The sequence below is a fragment of the Drosophila eugracilis genome, unplaced genomic scaffold, assembly GCF_018153835.1.
Source record: "Drosophila eugracilis isolate 14026-0451.02 unplaced genomic scaffold, ASM1815383v1 contig_2088, whole genome shotgun sequence".
NCBI lineage: Eukaryota > Metazoa > Arthropoda > Insecta > Diptera > Drosophilidae > Drosophila > Drosophila eugracilis.
Window position 1 is genome coordinate 1,504,396 of NW_024572964.1, and position 24,759 is coordinate 1,529,154.

Consider the following 24,759-nt stretch of genomic DNA (forward strand, 5'->3'; position numbering starts at 1 on the left):
AATTGTTGTGTACATATATTAAATATTATTTATCAGTTTTGGTCTTGAGGTAGTTCCCAATTTTTTGTAAGGCCTGCGAATTTAGAATAAATTGCCAATATCGGTTTCCATATAGCCCTCAAAGCATATATATATATTTTATTTGTATTTTACAGCTTCTTGTGGAGATTTGTTCTTAGCTCCTATAAAGTCTTCTGATTCTAAAGTTATATTTAAGTATAAATAGAAAATGTTGAATTCCTTGAGCATTATGTTACACCTAATCAGTTCGATTTGTTGTAAATATTCTCTTACAATTTAAGGTTTGTACTTAACTAGCAAAACAAAACAAAATAATTTACGTGGAATGACACGTAAGCATACAATGATATATATATCTGATTCTACAGATATGGCGCTAACGAAACAATAAACGCGAAACTTAATCGACGTCCAAAAACAATAAAAAAAACTTCAATAGAACGCAATGAACATAATGTAAGCAAAATATCAATTAAATATTAAACAAGGATTGCACTCTGGCCATCCTTTGGCAAATCCTCCTGGGACTCACACCTGGAAATCATTGAAATACGTTTCCGTCACCCGGATCTTCTCCACGCGAATATTAAACATGGCAAATCCATTCATAATGTTGAAAGCAATGGCAAAGACCACAAGCGCTGAGTAGGTTCCCAAAGCGATCCACCAGAGCAGCTGCTCGTGGAGCTTCTGCTCGAAACTCTTGAGAACTAGCAGACCGATGGTAAGTCCAGCTATCGCCCCAGCTAAATGGGCCACATATGAAACAGCGGCCACCGATTCCGTCTGATCTATGGCCACGAATTCACTCGAAGATCCAATTTGCAAATCATCGCCAGCATAGCGCGCATATATAGCAAAGCCAAAGTCAAAGGAAACTTCAAGAAAAAGAAGTTTCATTATGATCTATATTAATCAATCTTAGGTGAATCGATTACCCACCGAAAACTAAAATGTGGAGCAACTTGATGACTCCATAACGCATCTGGTGATAATTGAGCAGGACATTTGCCAAATGGGCTGCTAGTAGAGCGTAGACTCCTCCACTCGCCCCCACTAGAAACACGTCGGGATCAAAGATGCTTGTGCCCAGGCTTCCCGCCAATACTCCGGAAAAGTATATGCAGGCTATCCTCGTAGAACCATGAACCATCTCTAATGGCAAGCCGAATACAAGCTGAACGGCTACATTGAATCCGAGGTGGAGCCATCCTGCATGGAGCACCATGTAGAAGAGGAAGCGCCAGATCTCGTGTCGCTTATCTGGGCGGTAGATGAACATGGAGTCCGAGGGAATGGGTCCCCTTGGAGCAGCCTCACCAGTGATCACCGAATGATATACAAAGAAACCCAACTGGGGAAGAAAGTAATTTAAATGCTAGGTACATTCAGAGAGGAATCAATATTTTAACCCACCTCCACTACAGTGACCAGGATGATGAAAAAGGGAGGAGGACAGCATGTGTATCGATCGGCGTAATACTTGCGATCCCGCTCCTCAGGCAGGATCTCCATGGCCACGGCATGCACCATTTTCCGGAAGAGTGGCGGTTCGTTAAACACGAGCTGGAAATCGTTCTCTGAGCAAACTTCGCGATCTCGATGGTGTACGGCGCACTTGAAGCTACGAGTCCGTTTACCGCTCATCTGCAAAAAATTTTTAACGATTTGCTAATTAATTTGAAAGGAAAAGGATAGACACTGATATTTATTTTTTGTTGTGCTAGGAAAATATCAATCAGAGTGCTCTTGTACTCAAAATTCTAGAATCTATCTTTTAAGGCCGTACTGAAGTGAACAGTCCCTTGACAACCTTATTAGAATACGGATCATATATCACAGATAGAGAACTTAATCTAAAAACTTAAATTTTTGTTGGTTTTTTTCAACTCTTTTTCAAAATGTCGAAAATTTATCTGAAGGCAATGGAGGAGGTGGTTCAGCAGAACATGGACAACACGAACCGGATTACGGAGCAGGCTCAGGGGTTTGTGGTGTCGGAGAATGCCTCGGATAGTCTATTGCACACTTCCTTTGATCTGACCACGGCCCAATCGATTGTTAAGCACCTGCACGCCAGCTTCCTAAAGTTGGCCCAGAGCTGTGTTCGTGATATAGATCCCGAGGATAGGTTGTGCTTCTTGCGCGTGAAAACCAGGAAGCACGAATTCCTGGTTAGTCCGGAGGAGGCTTTCACGGTGACCGTAGTGTTGTAACCCCCTCGCCAAAGATAGGGTTAAAGCAGTGTGGGCAGTGTTGCCCAAAAGATAAAAAATGAGAAACACTCCTACAAGTATCCACTACTATCTCACTCACTCATTGATGGTGTTGTTGTTGCAGATCACCGTATTCCAGTATTTCATTAACCCCCGAAAACTAAACGAGCCATTAAATTATGAACAGAACATTTATGCGTGTGACCGGCCAAACTAAATTATGTTTATTATGTAATTAAGATGTTGGCAGAGATGCCGATGTCGGCCATTAAAAGACTACGAAGCGGGCAAAAATCTGCAAAAAGCGGAAAATGTGTATTGTATTTAATTAAAAATGAAGCCTACACGCAATTAAAATGCACGATTACGACTGCGAAAGAAAAAGGCCACGAATTAAGCTTGCCTAGTTGGCCCCAGGTCACAAAATAGTTACTTCCGCCAGTCTGGGAAGGGAGGGGAAATTTATGTGTCTATCTAGTTAATCATCGCTAGTCGGCCAGTTTTAATGATAGTAATTATCAAATTTGGTTTAATTGATAAGTTTCCTCTCGACTGGAAGCTGTGACAGTGGATAAAACGTTGGGTGGCAACGCTAGTTACTGCGTGGGCGAGTGTGTGTTAAAATCTTCAATGAAGTCAGTGACTTTTTTCCAACTGTAAATGCATTCACAACTTCTTAAAGATTTACACAAATTAAAGACTTACGCGGTGAGAAACAACTTCCTTGCGTTATCTGTTTAACTTTATTATTTAGCCATTACTATTATTTATTAGAGACAATTAACACTTAACATTAAAGAAAACAGGCGAAAAAAAAACTAAACCGCCAGCGTGCGTAAGTTTCGCGCTTCGCGCTTTCCACTGATCTCTGTTCCTCCTCTTCCAGTGTTCTTTGTCTTACTGAGAACAGTGTTGCGAAGGAGTGTTGCACAACGTCAGATGAAAGGAGAATACCGCCAATATCAAAAACATAAAAAATAAAATTTTACTTCCGATTTAACTTTCCGATTTGGCCCAATTTCTGGGTATTAAATTGTTACGATTCGCAGACAAAGACCGCTGAGAATCTGTGTTGTCAACAATGGGAACACCCACACGCATTGTGGCCTGGTGACAAATCGCATTTTTCGGCAAGATCAAGCGATCACAACAAAGTGCCAACAGGGCCAAATAGGGGAAAATTGTATTCCCAACAAATAATTGCTTATCGTTTGTTTGGCGGACGAAGGCTGCTGCGGCTGATAATGTCATTATCCTGGATGCAAAAGGGCAAAGGAGTCGGAGTCTTGCTCGCCGCATGACGTCATCAGGTAGGCGACTTTCCTGACATTTAACGGTGTTCAATACAGGCAAGTATGGAAAAATAAAGTCCTTCTAAGATGCGGCTTGAAAATGTGAGACTATTATTTTGACCATTGCTGTACCATCGCTTCATTCACCTTTGCAGGATAGGCCGACAAATTGACGCAAAACATTTAACGCTCGGCAGACGGGAGTGAGAGAGGGTCAGGAAAGGGACCACAGGTCGACGTGGCCGGTTCTCTCTGTTAGCCACAAAAAATTCCTTTGAATTGCGTTGCAGCAGAAACACACAAGCACGGCGATGTGAATTTTACGTGTTTTTTGTTGCCGGCCTGTGGCTATGCGCAAAAAAGGACATCTCCTCCGGCGGTGGCTCCGGTGGCTGGGTGACTGGCAGTCCACAGGATCGGTGGTTCGGAGGTTCGGAGGTATTGTGTGTCCTCTATTATGCATTGCGTACGGCCTCACCCGGCGTGTTGACATTTTTATTCCAAACAGTTGAGCAATATTTATAAACTGGCCGGGTAAAAGGAGCAGGACCAAGAGGAGGTGGAGAAGAACGAGGAGGTCATGGTGCATGATGCATGCCCAATGGCTTTATTTCCGGGTGACCATGTAAAACGTCCTCGTGGTTTGGAGCTTATTAAATGAGCTATTTGATTAACATTGTTCTGCGCTCGTTGTTACGGCTAATGAAAGGACAAAAGCGAATATTTATCCTAGGACACAATGCCAAAGCCATTTTTCTGACATCTATTTAAAACATTAATAAGCCAGAAGAATTATGTTTTCGTATCCTATGCAGGTTAAGCAGCTTTTAATATTTTAAATTATTTACCTAACCCAATAACTTAGACAAGAAGTACCATCGAATCTATGGCAAAGCAAAGTAAACGAAGACTTACTGCAGTTGGCAGTTAAATCGAAGCATTTGATTTATATTTAACATACATTATTTCAGATAATAATTACCTTTACTTAACCCAAACCAAAATATCCTTTTGCTAATTCCATATTAACTTTCTGCTAATAATAATAATCACACGCAAACCAACAAACCAGAATTTTCCCTGGCACTAAATTACTTTGTTTTTCTTTGGCAGCTTATTAAATGTCACATTTTGCATGCCCAGGAGCAGGGCAAAGTCTCTGGGACTGCGGATTTGTTGATGTTTGCACGGGCGAAACACCTTGGAGACGTTGAGAAGCCGCTTGACTCTGGCCAGAAGATCTAATTGAATGACAATATTATGCCAAGGCCTAATTCAATTTGCATTGCCTGGGAATCGCTGCAGGTGGAGAACTAGGCAAGGGAGCTATGGAACTGGGACTGGGTCTTGAATCTTAAACAAACACGGCAATTACAGCAAAACGGATGCACTTGTCTGGCCAAATGACTTCGGCCTGTAATTAGCCCGAAGATGAAAGGATGCGGGATGGCTTGGCCCTTTGTCGGCCTCGTCGGGGGTCCCTTCTAATTATCACATTTTTACTCATTAAATTCACATTTGGGCGTTTTTTCCTTGCTTTTTCCCGGTTTTTTGGCAGGACCTGCGTTGATCCTGCTGCCTAATTACAGGATAATCAGCCTTTCAGCCTCCGTGACCACTGAATGATGATTGATTGTGGCGGAGGAGTATGCTAAAAAGCCAGATAATTTCCCCACTCAACTCATTTTCATTCCAGGTGACATCTGCCAGAGCGCGTGCCAAACAAAAGAGGGCGAGGAAAGTGCAAACAGCAAAAGCAGCTGAAATGGATATGGAAAGCAGCCGAGGAAAAAGCAAATCGAAAACTGATTTGGAGCGGAAGTTCGTTTGCACCTTTCTGCAGTTTCCTGTATTTGCCGCCGCTGCCGCCGCCAGAACAATAAACACACACAAGCTGCGGCATCCACAATCCACGGCTACAGCTTGAGCTCAGCCACTTTTATATCCACAATCGCAATCAGAATCGCCGAGTGTTCTATATAGTACCACTACTTGTCTTGCCCTTTGACGCCGTCTTTTGTACTAAGAGAGTTCAGTTGAGATGGGATGGATATGGAGGTGAAGTCACCGCCCGTTGGCTTTTGAATGAGCTGAAAATCAAAAGCTATACGCGATTTCACACAGGGAGAGATTAAGGTACACACTTAAAGAAAAAATTAAGGAAGTCGGAGATTACATAAGGTAACTAAGTTTTATGTGCAATTTGTATGGTAAAAAAACCCAAAATTATAAATACTTATTACGATTTATAATCCTTGTTCTATTTATGTATTTTTTTCTACCTATATTTTCTTTCCATGCATGCAAAAGCAAGGAGCAAGGATCCCTGGCAGCTGCTCCTTCAGAACGCTGTATTTGATTTGCGATTCGAGGCAGGCGGAAATGGAATGACACGCGAGGCACTCTTACTTTGTTTGAGGATTGGCAAAAATGGTGCCTCCAGAGCTCGACAAAAAACAGAAGGAACCCGTAAGAGACTTCCACTTGAGCCGCACGCATTGTTTGCCTTGCGAAGTGGAGGGGCGTGCAGGAAATCGGATATAGGATCGCTAGGGACAAGCAAATAGCGCAGCGGAGTTTTCCAACCCACTGAGCAGCCGCAATCGGCGGAGAAATCAGCTGCCTGCAAGAGACGGTGAGTCGATGTATGGCGATGAGGTGCCAACCCGAGCCGCGCGTGTCCTATGCCCAATGGTCAAAATTGGACACTGGCCGTCTCATTAGCGCACCAAAGGTTGCAAGGTTAATGATGCGCACCCCGTGCTTTGGCTTCCGTCTGCCACTCCACCTCCTCAGGCAATTATGCGACGCACTTGAGCTTGAAGAGCCACGGAGAAGAGGAGTACACAGGGAGAAATCGGCTGGTTTATGCTTTGGAATTGAAAGCTCCTTGCAAGTACAGATAAAGGAAGATAGCCCCCTTATTAAGGGAAACCTATTGTGTTGATACTTAATTTTTCTAAGTGCACGCGTAGGAGGAATGCAGCGGCCATTCATTGACCCCGGATGGCAGTAGCTCGGGTTTTTATGGTGTCGTCGTAAATGTCAGGTGCGCACCCTATTTAAATTTATTCATCGTAATTAGTTGTCTCCCTATAAAGTGAGTGTCTCTGTTAATAGTACACTACCTTGCATTGTAGTCTATGAAGTACAAGCCCACGAATCTAATTTGATTGCCAGATAGAAGTGCTAGGGGATTACGCTGCACATTTCTTCCGCAAGCCCACAAAAATTCGATTTCCCCTTTTGTGGATAAATTTCTGTGGCGCGGATTATACGAGATATAAACCATACAAATGGCACACAACACCTGCAGGTGGAAAAACATGCAAAAATGATCATTGCGAGATATGTGAACGGGACATGACGCCGCAGGATGCCAAACAGAGGATGCTCCAGTCCAATCCCCCCATTCTCGCCTCGGTTATCGGTGAATTCCGTGACGATGGCAAAAATATTGCAACGCAACCAAAAGGGGGAGTGGAAAGAGAAGAGGAGTGCCAGAAAGGCCAGGAAAAGGGGTCTGGGTCCTGGTCCATTTCGTGTGCACGTCGTTATCCTTGCCCCGGATGCACAACAATCAAAATAAACGGCTGCCAAATTGACCATTGACCAAACATCGTCGGCAGCAAAAACGACGAGGCGGAGGAGAGGAGTCGGAGGAGAACCACTGCTGCAGGATGTAGGGGCGGAAAAGGACCTCCAGGTTGTGTGGCTGGGGGGTGGACAGCGACATCATCTTTGCCACCGTCACGTCCACTTCTTGCACAATTCACGAGTCAAGCAGCCATCACGGAGTAAACATGAAATTCTCTTGTTTTTGTGCAGCAGGAAAAACGATTAAAGGTAGGAATGGCAAGTACATTTCGATTAAGAAAGTTGAAGGTGAACCATTAAATGTGGAGGCCATTAAATCAAGGACTTATTGCCTATCCAAGAGAATTTAATCAATAAATGGGCTTAAAGACAGACCATTCAGGTCCCCCAGATTAACACTTAGCTTATAGTTGTGCCAGAGAATCAAACTACTTTAGATATTGATATCGTTTAACCCAGAAAAATGCGTAATGGGCCGTAATTGATACCCTATAAGCCAGATGCCGTCGAGAGTTAGTAACTGCCGCTTCATAATTAACCAGAAATGTTCGCTCATCTCGCGGCCCCATTCGATTTAAGCGATATTATTGCAGAATAATGAAATCGCCAAGAGATTCCAATTCAATCTACGCGCCGCGTAGGCCATTTATGGATTGGCATTGATTTAATACCGCGTCGCGAAAGATCGCCTCCAGGTTCTGTTCCCCCGAGTCCGAGGCGCAAGGCATTTTGCACCTACTTCGGGGCCCAAGACCAAGTCGCACTCGCGGCTCCAAAGTCCGAATCTGATCTGATTCCGCCGCCTATCGCTCCGCGAGATCAGCAGCAGCAGACGCCACCTCGGCGCAGGCTGGATCAGCAGGCAGGAGACAAGAGGAGAGCACCGCGGCACTCAGAGAAAATCAACTTAAAAACGGTGTTTAAGGAAAATCAATAGAACTTCCTTATATTAGAAAACCTCTCTTCTTTTAGTAAGAAGTTTTTCCAGAAGAATTAAACTGATTTTCTTTCACAGCGTTAATCTCTGAATTCAATGGATTTTTTCTGAGTGCATCACTACAATGTTTATTCAATAAACCCGATCTGAGATGCAGCACCAGGAGGAAAAGCTGTGGAACAGCAGCTGGCTGGCATTCCTCCAAGAAGCAACCGTTCTGCAGTTGGCCCATTCAAGACAGGCCGCTGGAATTTCTTGGTGCGTGCTCGGCACAGGCACAGGCACACAGGCGGAGGCACAGGTTCAGATTCAGCTGGTCCAGAGTCTGCCAGCTGCGTCTCCTGATTATGATAATGGCAGTTGGACTGGATCGGATCGGGTTGGACCGGGACCGGGACTTGGACTGGGACCACATCGCACCACCAGGCTGGCCAGTTGTGCGCAATTGCTTTCGTTTATGATCGAATGATCGAATGCCTGGCAGCTCCGTTGACTTTCTGATTAATGCAAGAATGCTCCTTGGCGGCGTTCCTGCTTTTTGCCCGATCCCACCACCACCGAGTGCAATTAAAAGCGGATACCCCTCAATGAAAGGGACACTCAAAGTTGGAAGACACGACTACCAAAGACAAGGTCAGGGAGTTGATTTAAACCTGCTCATCCCTGAGAAACTTACTACCTTATGAAACTTACTACCTAAATTAATTCCTTCTAGTATTATTTATTAATTCTTTAATAATTATTAATAAAAAATATATAAAGGATCAAACTGCACTGATAAAACCCCAAGAATAGTTTACTCCGGGTAAGAGCATTGCCAATTCGTCTTTGGCTTTGGAACACACAGATTGATTCTTGACCGGCTGCCGTCGCCTGCTGTGCCCGATGGCCGATAGCTGCTCTAAAGCCAGAAAACCAAAAACCCCGGCCAGATGCAGACCGATCCAAGAAGACAAACGACAGTCGCCAGCGAGCCTCGTGCCTCCAGTTGTCATAACGTTCAACACATCGCGCCCCTCGGTGGCGTCTTTCGTCTTGGCCACGTTCACGTCCTCGCCACAGCCACAGCCCCGATTTCTGTGCGCTGCCATAAAAGGATTTGTCACGTGCGAGCTTTTGTTGAAGATGCAACAATCATCAGTCTGCATTATGCATGGCGCATTGCCAGGTCGGACATCGCATCTCGGCATTCCTGACGATCCCTTCACTACCCCACAGCTACCAAGTCCTGGTCCATATGCTCCGACCAGCAGATCATTGAAATGTATAATTAAGTGGAAATATGTTGTCTACGATGGCAACAAGGATCTCAGATTGCTGGCGGAGATATGAATTCCGCACAAAGTGGCGGGCTGAAGAAACGGAGCCCTCAAATGGAATAACAAATGCATTAGCAGGCCAAACAAGGACCTAATAATGTCCTCGTCAGGGGGATTGTGAATGGAAATCCATTGTGCAAAGAATGGGCTGGGTCTCATCCACAATTACCGTTAGGCACACAACACACCCAGCACACACACACACACACACACGGAGACAAATAAGGACATGCCAGCCTGGCTAATTCATGACTTTAAGGACACTTTGGCAAACAATCGAACGGCCAAGGCGAAGGAATATTCACTTTGGAATTGATTATGCATGAGAGTTTTGTCGTGTGCGGTTTGTGTGCGTGCCAATCAACTGGGTAGAATCAATCAAAATGCAATAGGATTGCCTTGCCAATCAAAGGCAAAGCCGAGAAAGAGCTACCCCTTGCCAGAGGGAACATGGCACAGAAGTCACTTGTCCCGCAGGAGCAGCTGCCTTAGAGCTTAAATCCAAGACAGCCTGGCCAGAGCCTGGCCAGTATTTTCGGACCACATCAGGACAAATAGCCAGAGCCCAGGTAACCAGGACAAACACTCAAATGTCCAGCGAAGCGTTGCGAAAGGACCCAAGGAGAAATAGGAGTACATTGAGAGAAAAATTGACCTAAGTTTGTAATTATTAAAGGCCAATAAAATCATGTATGTAGGTGGGAACTTTGAAATCCAACTTATTACCTTTAAATTAGAAAGGTCTACCTATTACTTCTTACCTCTTACAGATTTCTCTACGAACGTTTAAAGAATTTCCCCTATTTTTTAACCGTGTATCTGTAAGCGTTGCATTTATTTGCCAAGCGCACTTTTTGCATTTGCCAAACAAGAGTGCGGCCAGGACGAAGGCTTGTCCTCCGTCTGTTTGAACACGAGCCTACACTTTGGTCGTCGTCCTGGCCGAGTACTTTGCACCTGTGTTTGCACTTAAATCGAGTTTGCCGTTGATGAGCAGCCCGGGACAAACACACGCACGGTTACTCGGGTACTTTGGTTACTTGGTCAGTGGCCAAAGCCTAGTGGCGATTGTAATTGCGAGGCACTCACCACATTCACAAAGTCCTGGAACGTCACGTAACCGGGTCCTGTGGGCAGTTTAGCCTTCTTGGCCCGCTCCAAAAGAAGCTCCCGCTTGTTCATAGGCACTTGGGACAGGAACTCCGGCGACCTTAGGGCCACCAGGAATTCCTCGACGGATATTTCGCCAAAACCCTCGGGATCAAACTGGAAGAAATAATCATAATCATGATTGTATTCCTCAACGGACTAGGCATCATGATACTTACCATGTCAAAGAGAAGTTTCCATTTCTGTAGAAAAATTATGAAAGAAAATATTATTAGTAATAAGTTTGAAATTAAATTTAAAATCCCATGAACTTACATCTCTTAATAACTCCCGACGTAGCTCGGCCTCATCAAAGTCAGAGTTCAGGGAAGTGTGTTCCGTATCATAGCCAGCATCATTGGTGCATTGCTGAGAATAACAAAGTTACTTATATAATCCTTTAAACCTATCCAAAAACTTACATATCGCATTTGAGTGTGCGAGATGGATCCAATGGAGGCCAGGGATCCGGCAATGGTGGATATGTGTTCTATATCGGCCAGGGTCTCCTGCTGACTACTACCGCCGGCATTTTGCTGACTGGTTGGATTTTCCAGGGCCCGAGAGCTTCCTCGCTCGGAGGGCCACATCCTGTTGTTCCTGGCTATCCAGGATGGTTCGTGGGATCAGGGTGTTAGGTATTGCGGACTGGCAGTGGTTGTAGAGTCTTTGAATAAGTTATTATTAAGTTCCTATCCTGGGATTTCCTATAAAAAAAATATATGGAATATTCACATTTTACAAATCTATTATTAGTTTTGGAATTTTAAAAATAGATTTTTCTTTTTTAATTTCCTCGATTTGAGCCACTGTGCAGAGCTTTCCCCAAAAGCTCTTCTAGTTGAAATAACACCTTAGCATCGGGGCTCCCGCTAAGAACGTGGTCGAGTGCGTTGAGACGTTGGTTTCTCGCTGTGGAACTTCGTTGTTGGTGGTTCGAGTACCCGCGCCTACTTCATATTTATTTATTTAAATTTTCGGTATTCCCTGTTTTGTGGGCCTGTGAAAAAGTTTGTTGCAATTTGTCGTGTTTGGAATTGCTGCATTACTTCTCGGGCCCAGAGAGATAGTTCCGGTTAATCATAGGCTAAAGCCGGTAATCAATACCTTAGTCTATTTCATGCCCGGCAAACATATTTTGCAATCCTGTTTTATTTTGTTCTTGGCCGGCCTTTGTTTTGATTGCCAAGGCAACGGTTTGTTGTCGTTTCCCCTATTTCCTTGCTGATAAGGAGGTTATTGATCCTGATGATGATGATGAAGTGAAACTGCGCAGAATCCGTCTGGCAAACAATTGTTTTGCATTTTGTTTACGCCTCGTCAATTGCCGGAACTATTTTGTTTGGATTTTTATGAATAAAACTAGGCAATTGGCGTTTATTGAATGGTTTTCGTTGTCGATTGAATGAAATTTGATTTCTTTTCATTTAATAGAAAATGACTTTGATGAGTAAATTGCTCCACGGGGGTTGCTTTTCTATTATTTGAAGGACTCTATTCTTTGCCAAAACTTTACTTCACTTTTTGTATTATTTTCCTCTATTAATATCAGCTATTTACCGTTTTTTTTTCACCCACGAAATTAAAAATATTGCACACTTATAACCAGGCAACAACAAACAAGCGAACTTTCCACCGGCAAAATGACAACTGACAATAAAGAACTGCCAAAATGGAGAACAGAGAGAGCGAAGAGAGTGTGGGAGAGCAGGTGCAAGGGTTGCTAAGCCTCTCCGGGGATGCGGGATTCCCACGGCACATGCGCTATGCCTAAAAAGCATTTCCAACTCGTTGGCATTTCCTTCCTCGGCCTGCACCCACCCACCCCCTGTGGGGAAAGGAATATGACGCAATTCCAGAGCTCGACACTCACACCCTCAAACGTTTACATAGATGCAGCTTTATTGAAATTTACATATACCACAAACATATGAAGAAGAAGAAACTCTTCTTGCCACACTCCACACTCTGCTGCAAAGTTGCGTTTTTGATGTGATGTTTTATGATTACAGTTTAATAATTCAATTTGATAATCAAAAATTTTCAAAACTTTTTTAAAGTTTCAACATAAACTCAAGGATTTGTTTAAAATAAGTCAAAAAAATTATCTTAATAATGCTTGTTTCAAATTAAATAAAAATCAGTTAAAAATTGTTTCAGCGGTAAAAAACTTTTTGAAAATATATATATACGAGTATATTGCATTTCCTGAGCTTGATTTTAAAGGGAGATGAGCGTACGTTATATTCAACATTTACCAAATTGAATTTTTAAAACTATTTCAATGGTTGAATTAATAATTACAAATTGTTTTTAAAATTAACAAAACTAATTTTGTAATGAATAAAGTGTAAACTCAAAAGAAAAGTTGAACCTAACACACAGGAAATTTCGGGAGAAAACTCTCAATGGGTTTCATGTGATTTTTGATGGTAAATGAAGTGTAAGACACAAGCGTGATGAAGCTTACGAATCAAATAATATATATATACGTAATATAAGGTAACTAATGATAACATACAATGTTTTAAATATTATTAATGCCAAGCGCAGAACTTTGAAAACTGTTACTTGCAATTATTTACAGTCGCTTACGGTCTAGTCTAGGGTTCTAGATTATATAGCTAGATTATGTAGAACGATTAAGATGGGTGATGCGAAAGCACAAGAAGAGTGGGGAGCGGGCATCGAATAATGAACACAAATCTAGGAACAGATCGAACAGTTAAATTCAATGCATTCGCCTATATAGCTGTCGATCAAGGAAGGGAATTCAATTCTTAAGGATTTATTTAATCTCCAGCTGTCTTGCTCCTACTATCAGTATCTTTCTTTTTCCGGGTTTAACAATATTTACACTTCGACGGCCTAAAAAGATCGCTGGCTTACAACATGTGATACATCATATACATATACATATATACTAGTAATTATGTATTTATCGATTATTTTTGTTTGTTTTTCTTTCATTAGGTTTTAGTTGCTTAATTCTCGCGTAGCTTAAACTTGCATCTATCTGCTGCTCTCACTGTAAACATAAAAGTCATGGAAGAATCTCCTGAACAATATAACACTTGCCCTTAAACGGGAAACAGGGGAAGCAGAAAAAAAACATTACAACAAACTCGAATCCTAAGGTTAGGCGTTATCCTACATATCTTTTTAGCCTTCGATCATACGATCCGACCCGGAGTCGCACTGCTCTATAACTAGGCGGGCGATGCGCTTTATCTCGCAGTAGGGACTCTCGTGCTCGATCAGCTCGTTCAGGATCTGGATGCCATTCTCCTGCTCCACCAACTGGCAATATTTTTCGGGGTAAACCTGTGAGAAGTGAAAGTAAATAAGTTACGAATTCTATATAAGAATAAGTGCACTATACACCCACCTGCGTCAGATTAGCCAGGGCCCAAACAGCCCAATGTTGGCATTGGGGCGTCTCGTAGCAGCGCACCAAGCTAAGGATCGGCTCAAAACTGCGGTAGTTGATGTTTCGTTCGCTCTTGATGTTCCACCGCTGAATGGCGGCCACCATGCGCTCCAGCACGTGCTCCCTGCTGGGCGTCTTTATGGTCCAGGCATCGGCTCCGTCCGAGGCGATGTGCGCCAGCACTCCAGCCGCATTGTAGCTGACCTGGAAGCGCAGGTTAGCATTGTTAGCACTGCCCATCTCTCTCTCTCGCAATCTCGCCATCAAGTTCGCACTAGCACCACCCACCTCGATGCCATCGCTCAAAGAGTCCAACAGGCGAGCAAACACCTCAATGAATTCCTGGGTCATCAGCTTGGGTCGCAGCCATTTTACCTCGGCAACATTGCCCAGCAGGCCCATCATGTTCCGCAGGAGCTCGTCACGATCCGGGAAGGTCTGACATGGAAAAGATAATTCAGTTAAAAACGTTCAAGTATGGAAAACATTCCCTATATGTCCATGAAATCATGGACTTTACATATTTTTGCTTCCTCATAGCCGGTTTTGAAGCTCCTCTAAGTAAGCTTAATAAGTATAGACAATTTATAGCTTTCTTCCTGAGATTTCTATGCAGTATGGCCATTAGTAAATCCAGTTGACACTTACATGTAAACACTTAAGGAAATACTCCATGCCGCGGCCATCGAGGAATCTCTTACAATTAATAGCAGTCTCATCGGTTACGTTCCACATGGTGGACCAAGCCACCTCCATCACATCGTCGAAGACGGAGCGAGTCAGGCGATCCTTGATCAGCGTCAGCATGGTCTAAATAAGAATATCACCAATAAGCACAAATATCAAATGCATAGTTGGGAAGATCTAGACTTACACTAACAACCCCCAATTCTCCGAGGAACAGCTTTTGTCGTCCATCAACTTGACAAGCGAGTGTGTTCAGCAGATAGATGGCAATGCGTTGGACAAAGCCTTCTTGTTCCGTCTTGGAAACGCCATGTAGCAATATTTTGATGAGACGCTCGTACTCGAAGAGCTGTAAATGAAGAAATTTATCTCGATGTGATTGGCTATCGAATTTAGCTTAGCTTACCACATCGACTGGCATGTGGAACTGGGTGAGCGTGAGGTAACCATTTCGGAGCATGGTGTCGTCTGTGAGATGCATCTCCATACCATTAAGCAGAGTGCGAATTATGTGATTACGCAGGAGTGTTCCAAACTTTGATCGATCTCTCCCTTTAACAATGTAGAACAGGGTGGCACTAAAAATAAGGATATTCGGATTAAGCAAAGATAATATTTGTCTTGATGTTCAGGACTAACCTGCCAGAGATTTGCATGTGCTTGAACTTGAGATGTCGGTCCATGGCGGAGAGTACAACATCCAGTGCCGTGTGTATGTCCTTGCAGTTCTCGAAACGGAAGAGATGGTACAGATCGTTGAGTACCTATTGAGAGGAAACATGAAAATTCAGATGGCTTAAACCCATTTCATGACTCACCCTTGTCAATAGCACTGGTCTGTCGTGATAATAGCGAGCTGCAGTGAGGATTTGCTGCTCATTGGCATCACCAGCCACTTCTAGAGCTGGGATGTCGTGTCTTTTGCAGGCCCAGTGGGCTGTGTGATAGAGTCCCAGGAACTGTAGCGGTCGCTGGGTGCGCAATGCCAGTCCCGGGATGTCAGTAAGGGCGAAGGGCTGCTCCATTTTGGTGCTGGGCTGCGTACCGCTTGTACTCGTCGACTCTTTAGTAGCCACCCCGTTGCCTGCCAAATTCGTCCCCGAGATATCCAAATGTGTGAGATGTCGCAGGTTGTCCATCAGCATCTCCAGGGTTTGATCTGGCAGATCGTAAGTGCCATGACCATTGCCAGAACTGGAGATTGATATGTCCAATGTGCACAGCCGCCTCAAGCAACATATTGCATGCAGCTGATTGGCAATCGGCCACACATTGAAGAGGATGAGAGTGTGCAGATTGGGCAGCGATCCCAATGCCTCCAGACTGAAGTTGGCCAACACACAGGAGGTCAAGTCCAGGTGGCCCAGGTCGTGCAGGTGGGCGAACTGCAGTCGATGGTGCATCACCACACCATTGAGCACTAATCGCCGCAGGTGGGGACATGTTAATTGGAAGTCAACAGGCTCCTTTTCGTTGGGCTCGGCGTACTGCAGCAAATGGGAACTGATCCCTAGCTCCAGAGATCGCAGACTGTCGCCATAATGAGCCAGAAGGTGGTGTGATCCCACGGTTATCATGTCGCAATACCACATAGACAAAGCGAAAAGCTTGTGTCGCATCAGGGTCTCTAAGCCTTTAAAAGATAAATTTAATTATGGATAAACTTGTGTTAAATATATGAATATGAATCAAATTCTATATTCTTTTGGACCCATAAGACCGGACGTGAAGAGCGCGTCGAATTGAGGGCAGAGCTCACCTATGCTGCTTAGGGTGCTGTTGCGCAGATTGACGATCTTGAGCGAAGTTCGCTGTGTGTCCTCGAAGAGACGGATGACGCTGTCGTCCAGTGGTCGATTGAAGCGCTGGTAGTTCTCCAGAAAACCGTCACATATCTCGTTGGGTAGGACGATTCCCGGATTAAGGCCTCGCTGGCCGTCGGGTCGGTGGCTGCTAATTATATCTAGGTTATTGCACAGCTTCTGGTAGGCGATCTCCTTTAGGGTTAGCGGCTCCTCATCCAGCGAGCCGTCCTCCATCAGCCGCACCTTGCAGCTCATTTTGGGGCCGCAGTTCTTGTGCTCCGCCAGTTGTGCTTCTATGATGGCTCTGTTGTCTGAAACGAATCGAGATGATGGAACCATGATTCATCGGAAGTTTGACTTCGTCTTACTTTGTGTTCTTGGTGTATACGACCTAAGCTAGACATTTCATCATCGACTGAAATATAAATTACTGACATATTTTACCAGGAAACTGTGCTATGTTGCTAATCCCGAAAAAATTAATAGTTGGTTTTTTATGCAAATTTTCAAAAAGTAAAGAATACGCATGTGATTAGAATTCCTAAAAACAGAACTTCAGAATGTGGTAATAAAATATTATTTTATATTCAACTTCAAAACCTCAAAATGATGACATCATTCTGCGATTATTAAACAAACGTTTGTATGGTTGATAATGAAATTTAATTGAAAACAAGTTTCCTATCAAAAACAAAATCGATTCAAAACTATTGTAGATAGGCTTTTACTTTTAATCACGAGATAAATGATTTCTGTATATGTGGGCAATAGGAAAATACAAATATAATTGCTAGTCTATATAAACATATGATTATCTATATGTAATCGAAGGAAATAGTTTACGGTGACCTAGTGTATTACTTATTAATGATTTGCGACCAAGTTAGAGATTGCACGTCATGTGGGTTTGACAAGTGAGAGCCCCAACCTTTGAATCAAATCAAACTCTATACTAATCAAATTTTCAAAAACTTGAATGAAAATGTGGTTTCTCTTAAATATTGCAGAATTAAAATGGTTTAAATAGTCACATATGATTTCGAAACTTGTATTTAATGTTGAGCTTATCAATTGAAACATTAAGCATGATTATTACTTTATCACTAATAATTTATTTAAATTAAATCAGCTGTTCTGGCGTTTATGGTAGTTTTCAACTTCTTTGTCATACAAACAAAAACTAAACTAAATAGGTGTTTGATCTTCAATTAAAACATATTTTTGCGTATTTGGTTGTCATGTTTGACTAATCACTTGGGTATAAAATATGGCTTGACCTTAAAGCCGATTTAGCTCCGAACTGTTGAAATTTAAATTTCCCTTAATGACTGGCCAATCTTGCCTAGCCTTAACAGCGAATGCACGTGCCCCTTGGTTTAATCTGTTTTCGGTTCTTGGGTTCCGATAGCTATAAAGTTACATAACCAAGGGTCATCCAATTGGCCAGGTGAGATAGGGATTTGGGGATTATAATCCCAATTAAACTTAGTCGGAGACCAAAGCAAAACAAACCAGAGTTTAAATCTACAATGTCCAATGTGTATATGCACAACCCACAAACTCTAGTTCCGCAGATCACATATACACATACATACATCACATATCAAAATATATGTACTTGTATATATAAAGAATGCCAACAAACAAACTGTTCGTGTGTAGGTGCGTAGTTATTGGAAAAAAAAAACACAAAAATACAACAAAAAGCGTCAGTCTGTCTGGCTTATCTGGGCGACTAAAATAAACGAAATAAACTGAACAACACGGGACTCCAACATGCGACAGTCAAACTGCGAACAGCTGTCCGGGTATTTTTAACCAGAATTTACTCCAATCCGATCCCCACGCTTTCTGTACCTTTTATTTTTTAATGTCGCCCCAAGAAGCAGCCTCCAAAAATCCCTCGCTGCTTTTGCCTTTGCTTTCCTTGCTTTTGCTATTGCCTTTTCTTTGCCACTGCTGCTGTGTCTTTGTTTGCGTTTGCCAGCGAGCTTGCGAATTGCGAGCGATTTTTTAGCGATTGCCCAGCGTTGTACCGTTATGCGCGGCGCTCGATCGCCAGCAAATGTTTTTTGTTTTTCTGCAATTTTGCGTTTTTCGTATGGAAATCACTTCATTATTTTGATTTCTATTTTCTTTCTTCTTGAGAATGAGACCAGATGGTGAAACGGTTTGAAACCAAATGCTCTCTACAAATCCAAAAATACCAGTAAAAATACCACCCACTTCCTCTTTATACAAATTTTTTATTTCATTAATTTGTTATATTTCAAAGAATCAGGTATAAAATTGGGAAACAGAATAAGAAAATTCTAAATAAACTTTAATAAAAATTGAAGAAAACGAAAATTAAATTTGAATTTCCGTAAATCAAAAATAGACGATTTAAATTCTCTTCGTGCTATCGATATTCTTCTTTTAAAGTTGGAACCAAAAACCGAATGCTATCGACTTTCGTTAGTAATAATCGAATATTTTAAATTGCTCGAAACTCGACGAGACAAATTAAAAAAATTTAATTAAATTATTCACGTCCCAAAAAAAAAAAAAACCAGCTCGAGTTCTATTGGGAAACTATTATTTATTTCGTAAGTTAAGCGCTGAAATAATTCAATGTAAATGTACAATTTGTTAGTCGGCCGTTGTGTGCTTGGGTTTCATTTGTGGTTTTCTGCGTTCCAAGAGAAAGCAATAATACAAAAACACCGAAAATCGCTCCTCCCTAAGGGGATCTTTCTTTAAATCTAAATCACTGCGTTGCAGAATCATCTCATCATAATCATAATTGTAATCTGGCTGCCGTGCCGCTAAACAATGGTCATTTGTTTTCGGACTAGCGTAATAAATAAACTTGCATCATTTTTGTTTTAGGTGCTACGTAAAAAAATGACAAACGAATTCGGCAAACTTCATCTCCCGTCTAACCGGACAGATCTCCCTGATCAAAAATACCCTGATCGTAAAGTTCAGCGACCACTCTTCGGCCACCGAAAAATCTGCCGTCGAGGGCTTCTTTTCCTCGCATTGCCTCCGCTCCTGCCGAAAACTCTACAAAGATTTTTACGATAATCTCCGCCTCGTCATCGTCCTCGTTTTCCGTCTGCTTCTCGTTGAAGATGATCACCCGGCTAACGGTTCCGAATTTACTGCACTCTTCTTGAATCTCCTCCTGTAGGGTCTCGTCTACATCCTCAGGACCGACCATATTTCGCAGAATGATTACTCGTGAATCCACTGGTCGCATCAACCGTTGCATTACCAACTGTCGAGCGCTTTGACCCTTGATGGACATATTCTCCTGCTGTTGAAGCGTCTGCACATCGCCTTCATCCATCAGTTTCTTCTGTAGCTCCTCCTGCTGCTTCTCATGCGCCTTCTTGATGTTCTCCGAAAGACTTGCTGCCGTGACAGCAGCATTATTCGCAGCAGCAGAAAGTGCGGCTGCAGCTGCAGTTCCATTACTAGCTTCCACTCCTGACACGGTGGCCACTGTAGGCACTATGCCAACACCAACACCGCCGACAGTCATGGGCAGAGTAGGCGTGGCCAAAAGGGCAGGCGGTGGAAGAGTAGGCACCACCGCTTGAAGTGGCTGTAGGCCAGCAGGAACTCCAAGCAAACTGGGAGCCACAGGAGAGGGGGGCCTGGAATATTCCCGGGGAAGAAGAGCAGGTGCTGCTTGTGCCAAAGCAGGATGCAGAGCGGCCGCCGATGTGGCTGCTGAAACCACTGGCATTGCTCCAACCTTGGTCACTACTGCTCCGGCTGCCATAACGGGTGTGTTTTGCGATAAGCCCAGCACGGCATTGCTTGCCACCGCATCCAGGGCCTGGATTTTGGCAGTTGCCGCCGCTGCAGCTACTGCTGCGGCAGTGGGCATCGTTGAGTTTGTTGTAGGACAGGCCAGGGCGTTTGGAGGCGTAATAGATCGACCCACCCTATAAAACATACATTTATTTAACACTCTGTTTCACCTGCTATTAAACACACTCACCTCAGCAGTTGTCCGCCCAGATCGAAGAGATTCATACTGGCGATGGCCTCATCCATAGCTTGTTTGTTAGCGTACTCGATGAAGCCGTAGCCCTTGTGCGTGTGTAGAGAAGTTCCCTGGGCCAGCTTGCAGTAGAGGATAGGACCGAATGCCTCGAAGACGCTCTTGATGTCTTCCTCGGACAGATCGGGATGAATAGAGGCTACGTAGATGCGGTTGAAGCTCTTAGCCTCCTCCTGTACCTCGTCTATCACCTGTTGGGCCTGCGGCATGTTACTAGGTCGTCCTACCTTAATGTTCCTGCCTCCCATCAAGGCACCATTCATCTGCTCCAGCGCTAACTGGGCGCCTTCGGGAATCTCGTATTCCACAAAAGCGAATCCCTTGTGCTTTTGTGTGATGGGATCCCAGGACATGTTGATTGATTTGATGGGACCAAAAGGAGTGAAGGCAACGCGAATCGTGTCCTCTTTGAGCTCAAACGAAATGCTGCCCACATAGACTCTGAAAAAGAAAGTTGATTAGTTAATAAACTTTTTATAAAAGTAAAATGTAAATAATATGTGGTAGTCGGAATCAGATCTTATCAGCTATGGGCGCACATTGATTGGAACATCATCGACTGCCTCCAGTAACGCGGAGCTGCAGCGGCGAGAACTAACCTTCGCTTACACTTACAGAATTTGCATCATAATTTCCATAAATACCAGATAATCGTCTGCCCCTTGCTTTCACAACTCACCTGCACATTAGAGCCAGTGCCTGTTGTCTCTGAACCTGAGTCCGCTGAGTGGCTAATTGCTGCTGCTGATGGGCAAGGGTCTGCTTCATAAGCACCATCTTGATGCTTTGCTCCATGGCGTACTTCTTTGCCTTGCTGACCAGGTCGTGCTGCTCAGAAGAGAGCTTGGGCAGGGCTCCACCCAGAAGACCGAGGAGCGCTGAACGGGTGCCCGGACCGAACTTGACATCGCCCGTCTGCTTGAGGTCATACAGAGGCTGCGAAAGGTAGGGAATTTTCGAATCCGTGGACTTGCCTAGAATTGGGAAGAGGGATTAGTGCATCTCATAACGGGGAGGGAATTCAGTTCAGTTGATCATCAGCTATGCAATTTGTTTGGGATTCGATTCGACTTTTCATTTGACTTGTTCGATTGATTTTCTTTCATTTTTTTTTTCTCTTTTCCGAAGGCAAAAGTAGGACTGACAAATTGGTCAAGAGATTGCGTTTGAAACCGCTTAAATAAAGACAAAAACTGCCTGCTGCCTGCAAGAAAGATGAAGACAAAAAAGAAAAAATAAGAAAACAAATTGTTAATCATATAGAGGCTGCCGCCGGTGGCTCCTCGAGCTGATCGGTTGAGTTTTGGAGCCCGTATCTAACGATGGTGAATCGATGGGCAAACGGTATTATTGTCACGATTATTTATTATTGGATACTTAAGGTTAATGCTTTCGCTTATCGTTTGTTTTGCGTGGGATGAGAGTCTATGAGTCTATCGTTTATGCAGAGGGGCTTGAGTTTTTGTCATTTATTTGTAAAGGCTGGAAAATGCAAGAATAAAAAAGAAAGGCTCCCGTCAAATAAAACATATTCGCTTATGGATAGGCAATAGATTGGATATACGTAGTGTATGTGATGCAACTGTAGATATTATATATATAAATATGAGGTAATGTGTCAAATAATGTGTAATGCGTATCAAATCAAAAATCCTCCGCCGACACACATCCGATTGTGAGCGACAAGGCGAACTAGGCACACTGAAGGATATCCGGTGAATCCCCTCCAGTAAAAAAGGGTGACTTGGGCCTCGGGGATTTGCCGAACTCCTCGTGTGTGCTCAGCTCTGTCGAGTAGTTTATAAAAATTAGAAATTATAAGCAACCTTAGGTGCGGTTTTCGTATTCGTATTCGATTTCCATGAGTTGGGGGCGTGGTAACTGACTTGAAGAAGGGTCACACACATTTTACATTGCTCAGTGATAAAAAGAGAAAAATAAAAAAAAGAAAACAAGACGCTGAAACGATAATAAGAGCAACAATATGTTTAAGTTGGTTAGGTTCTCCACTGCCCTACCTATAGCTGTTATCTACCCTCATTTAATGCTTTTTTTTACGAAGACAGAGCTCGCAGAGAGCTCGACCCGTTGGTCGAAATGTAATGATTACTAGATGCGGATGATGATCGGGAAGATCGGTCGATTAAGAACGGATTATGTGAGTGCTTTGTACCCCATTTTAAAACACGATTTTGACTGGACGGACTGTTGATCTGAACTAGCTAAGACAAAACACAAAATCATTGGTACTTAATGTAAATGCAACCAGGACAGGACCGGAGCCAGAATCAGAATCACAAACAGGATCAGGACCCAGATCAGTCCCCGGCTGGCGGCACACGACGACGTGGTGGCGAGGTGGTTAGAAGCGGATTAATGTCGATGTTCTGGTTGGGCTGTTTTGTGGCTGATTGGTAGTAGTAGTAGATTGGTAGTAGAGTAGTAGTGGAGTTATCTAATTGGTCATCTCTCTCTCGATCTCGAATACCCGCGAACCTCGATTTCGATCTCGATAAAACTTAGTTTTAGGCGGAACAAACATAAAAGGAGAAAAACGCTTACGATAACTAAAAAAGAGAGATATAGAAGAAAGAGAAAGAGAGAGATAATAGTTATATATGCATTTTGGATTAGTTCTGGCGATTCGTTGGCTCGTTTCGGTTCGTTTCAGGACTCACTGATGCCCTAGATTAACAACAATACGCATTACGCATACGCATTTCATTGCGCTTTCGCTTTCGTTAATTAGCATATATGTTTTGGTTTGGTTTATCGACTGGGGATCGCGCCTTTTCAACTTTTGGCGATAGACTGACTCTCAAATCGATTTGTTTGACTCTCACCTCACCTCACACCTCACAGTCTGAGTTAGAGTTCATCGTGCGTTTATGAAGTCTGCAATTACTTAAGCAGAACAAAAAGAAAAACCGATTATTTAGTGGCGTCAGTGCTGCCCTTAGATGCAACGGAGTAGAGTAGAGTACAAGTACAAGTAGGAGAGAAAATATAAGATGTGCTTATGTTTTATGCTTGGACAACCAAAAAATACAATACAATTTGGAAGGCCGGCTCCTTGTGGATTCCGTTTCGTAGATTGTTGCTTTGTTGATTAACCTATGTGCCAAGCTCCTTTTTTAGACATACACAACAATTTTTTTTGGGAGCGATGTGCTGATCGCTACGGTTATCATTCCTCTATACATAGTTATTTATAGACGAAAATCTGGGAAACTCACCGGAGTCGGAGCGCGATCTCTTGGTGGTCGGCATATCGCTGATCTCGCGCTGATCATCCGAACGCGGCGATCTTGATGCTCTGTCGTTGCTTCCCTGAAAGATAAAAAAAGGGCTTAACTGGGTCTTAAATAGAAGTTACTATAGATAAAAACTCTTTAATGATTAATAATAGCATAGTATAAAAACAAACATATATAATGTAGGTCAAGAATTACACTCAGTTTTTTTTATACTACTACTTAACAATTCCAGCCATCTGTTTAGATCGTTTATATCAGCTTTAGGTATAAATTCCACAATAGCAAAATGCAAATAATTTTTACCAAATGAGGAGAGATAGGTAAGCAGATATGGTTAACGCCTTAGATAAAAAGGTTCCACCATATGTGACAGCTTCGTCCCTTACCCAACCTCAGGTAGAATCCAACCAAAGGGCTGTACTTCTGCTATACGGATGAATTCAGAAGTGCACGCGGGTGGTGTTAACTCGGATAGATACACATCCGAAGGGGTCGGAAAGTATGACGTATTTGTCCCAAACGGAGGCAAGGTCACTGGGTGCTCCGTTGCTTCCGCCCGCCACCACCAACACACAGAGCTTCCCCTTGAAACTCAAAGACAACCACGCACAGCAACCAACACCACTCTCAGACACCGAAAAAATGCGCAAATTTTACAGGCTATCCCAAAACACGCGATGTTAGAAAAGTAGTTTAAACTCTTTCTTTTTAGGAAACTGCACACGGATTTGTTAATACTAACCATGCTCGTTGGTTTTTATATGTTATATTTGCGATTTGTTGTCCGTAGCAATGTTATTTTCTAACTTTTACTTCTTTTGCGAAAAATTTGTCAAGATGGATACGAAATAGTGGTGACACTCGGTCGATGCTTTTATTTTTCGATTGGTTCGCTCGACTATCGATAGTAATTGAATGACCCCAATGTTCTTTTTCATTGTCTAAGTTTGGGATTGTAAATTACTACCACACTTCCATCGGAAATATTTAAA

At 43.1% G+C, this 24,759-nt stretch overlaps 4 protein-coding genes across 9 annotated transcripts; 1 reads left to right on the top strand and 3 right to left on the bottom strand.

Annotated features, from left to right (window-relative positions):
* Nucleotides 1-100: 100 nt before the first annotated feature.
* LOC108102863 (protein rhomboid) lies at nt 101-12,146 on the bottom strand. Of its 2 annotated transcripts, XM_017208065.2 has the most exons (8): nt 12,092-12,146; nt 10,954-11,238; nt 10,808-10,900; nt 10,711-10,734; nt 10,472-10,648; nt 1,438-1,668; nt 964-1,375; nt 101-899 (listed from the first exon to the last, which is right to left on the bottom strand). In XM_017208065.2, exons 2-8 carry the CDS (start codon nt 11,119-11,121, stop codon nt 550-552), a joined length of 1,455 nt encoding a protein of 484 aa, XP_017063554.1. In that variant the 5' UTR covers nt 11,122-11,238; nt 12,092-12,146; the 3' UTR covers nt 101-549. The 2 variants fall into 2 exon arrangements, with proteins under 2 accessions (XP_017063554.1, XP_017063555.1); XM_017208066.2 differs by lacking the exons at nt 10,472-10,648; nt 10,711-10,734; nt 10,808-10,900; nt 10,954-11,238; nt 12,092-12,146 and adding an exon at nt 2,943-3,090.
* LOC108102864 (dynein light chain roadblock-type 2) lies at nt 1,834-2,549 on the top strand. Its single transcript, XM_017208068.1, has one exon. It carries the CDS (start codon nt 1,923-1,925, stop codon nt 2,235-2,237), a length of 315 nt encoding a protein of 104 aa, XP_017063557.1. The 5' UTR covers nt 1,834-1,922; the 3' UTR covers nt 2,238-2,549.
* Nucleotides 12,147-12,415: 269 nt separating the features above from the next.
* On the bottom strand, nt 12,416-18,637 carry LOC108102855 (protein zer-1 homolog). Of its 3 annotated transcripts, none has more exons than XM_017208053.2 (10): nt 18,311-18,637; nt 16,822-16,868; nt 16,408-16,764; nt 15,467-16,281; nt 15,288-15,412; nt 15,055-15,226; nt 14,836-14,997; nt 14,610-14,771; nt 13,920-14,399; nt 12,416-13,855 (listed from the first exon to the last, which is right to left on the bottom strand). In XM_017208053.2, the coding sequence occupies exons 3-10, from the start codon at nt 16,706-16,708 to the stop codon at nt 13,694-13,696; spliced, it is 2,379 nt and encodes a 792-aa protein (XP_017063542.1). In that variant the 5' UTR covers nt 16,709-16,764; nt 16,822-16,868; nt 18,311-18,637; the 3' UTR covers nt 12,416-13,693. The 3 variants fall into 3 exon arrangements, with proteins under 3 accessions (XP_017063542.1, XP_017063543.1, XP_017063541.1); XM_017208054.2 differs by lacking the exon at nt 16,822-16,868 and having other exon boundaries at nt 13,920-14,165; nt 14,250-14,399; nt 18,311-18,636; XM_017208052.2 differs by lacking the exon at nt 16,822-16,868.
* Nucleotides 18,638-19,014: 377 nt separating this feature from the next.
* LOC108102834 (poly(U)-binding-splicing factor half pint) lies at nt 19,015-24,638 on the bottom strand. Of its 3 annotated transcripts, XM_017208025.2 has the most exons (5): nt 24,510-24,638; nt 23,747-23,840; nt 21,190-21,484; nt 20,448-20,951; nt 19,015-20,391 (listed from the first exon to the last, which is right to left on the bottom strand). In XM_017208025.2, the coding sequence occupies exons 1-5, from the start codon at nt 24,510-24,512 to the stop codon at nt 19,374-19,376; spliced, it is 1,914 nt and encodes a 637-aa protein (XP_017063514.2). In that variant the 5' UTR covers nt 24,513-24,638; the 3' UTR covers nt 19,015-19,373. The 3 variants fall into 3 exon arrangements, with proteins under 3 accessions (XP_017063514.2, XP_017063516.2, XP_017063515.2); XM_017208027.2 differs by lacking the exon at nt 24,510-24,638 and having other exon boundaries at nt 21,190-23,405; XM_017208026.2 differs by lacking the exon at nt 24,510-24,638 and having other exon boundaries at nt 21,190-23,414.
* Between the last annotated feature and the right edge of the window lie 121 nt (nt 24,639-24,759).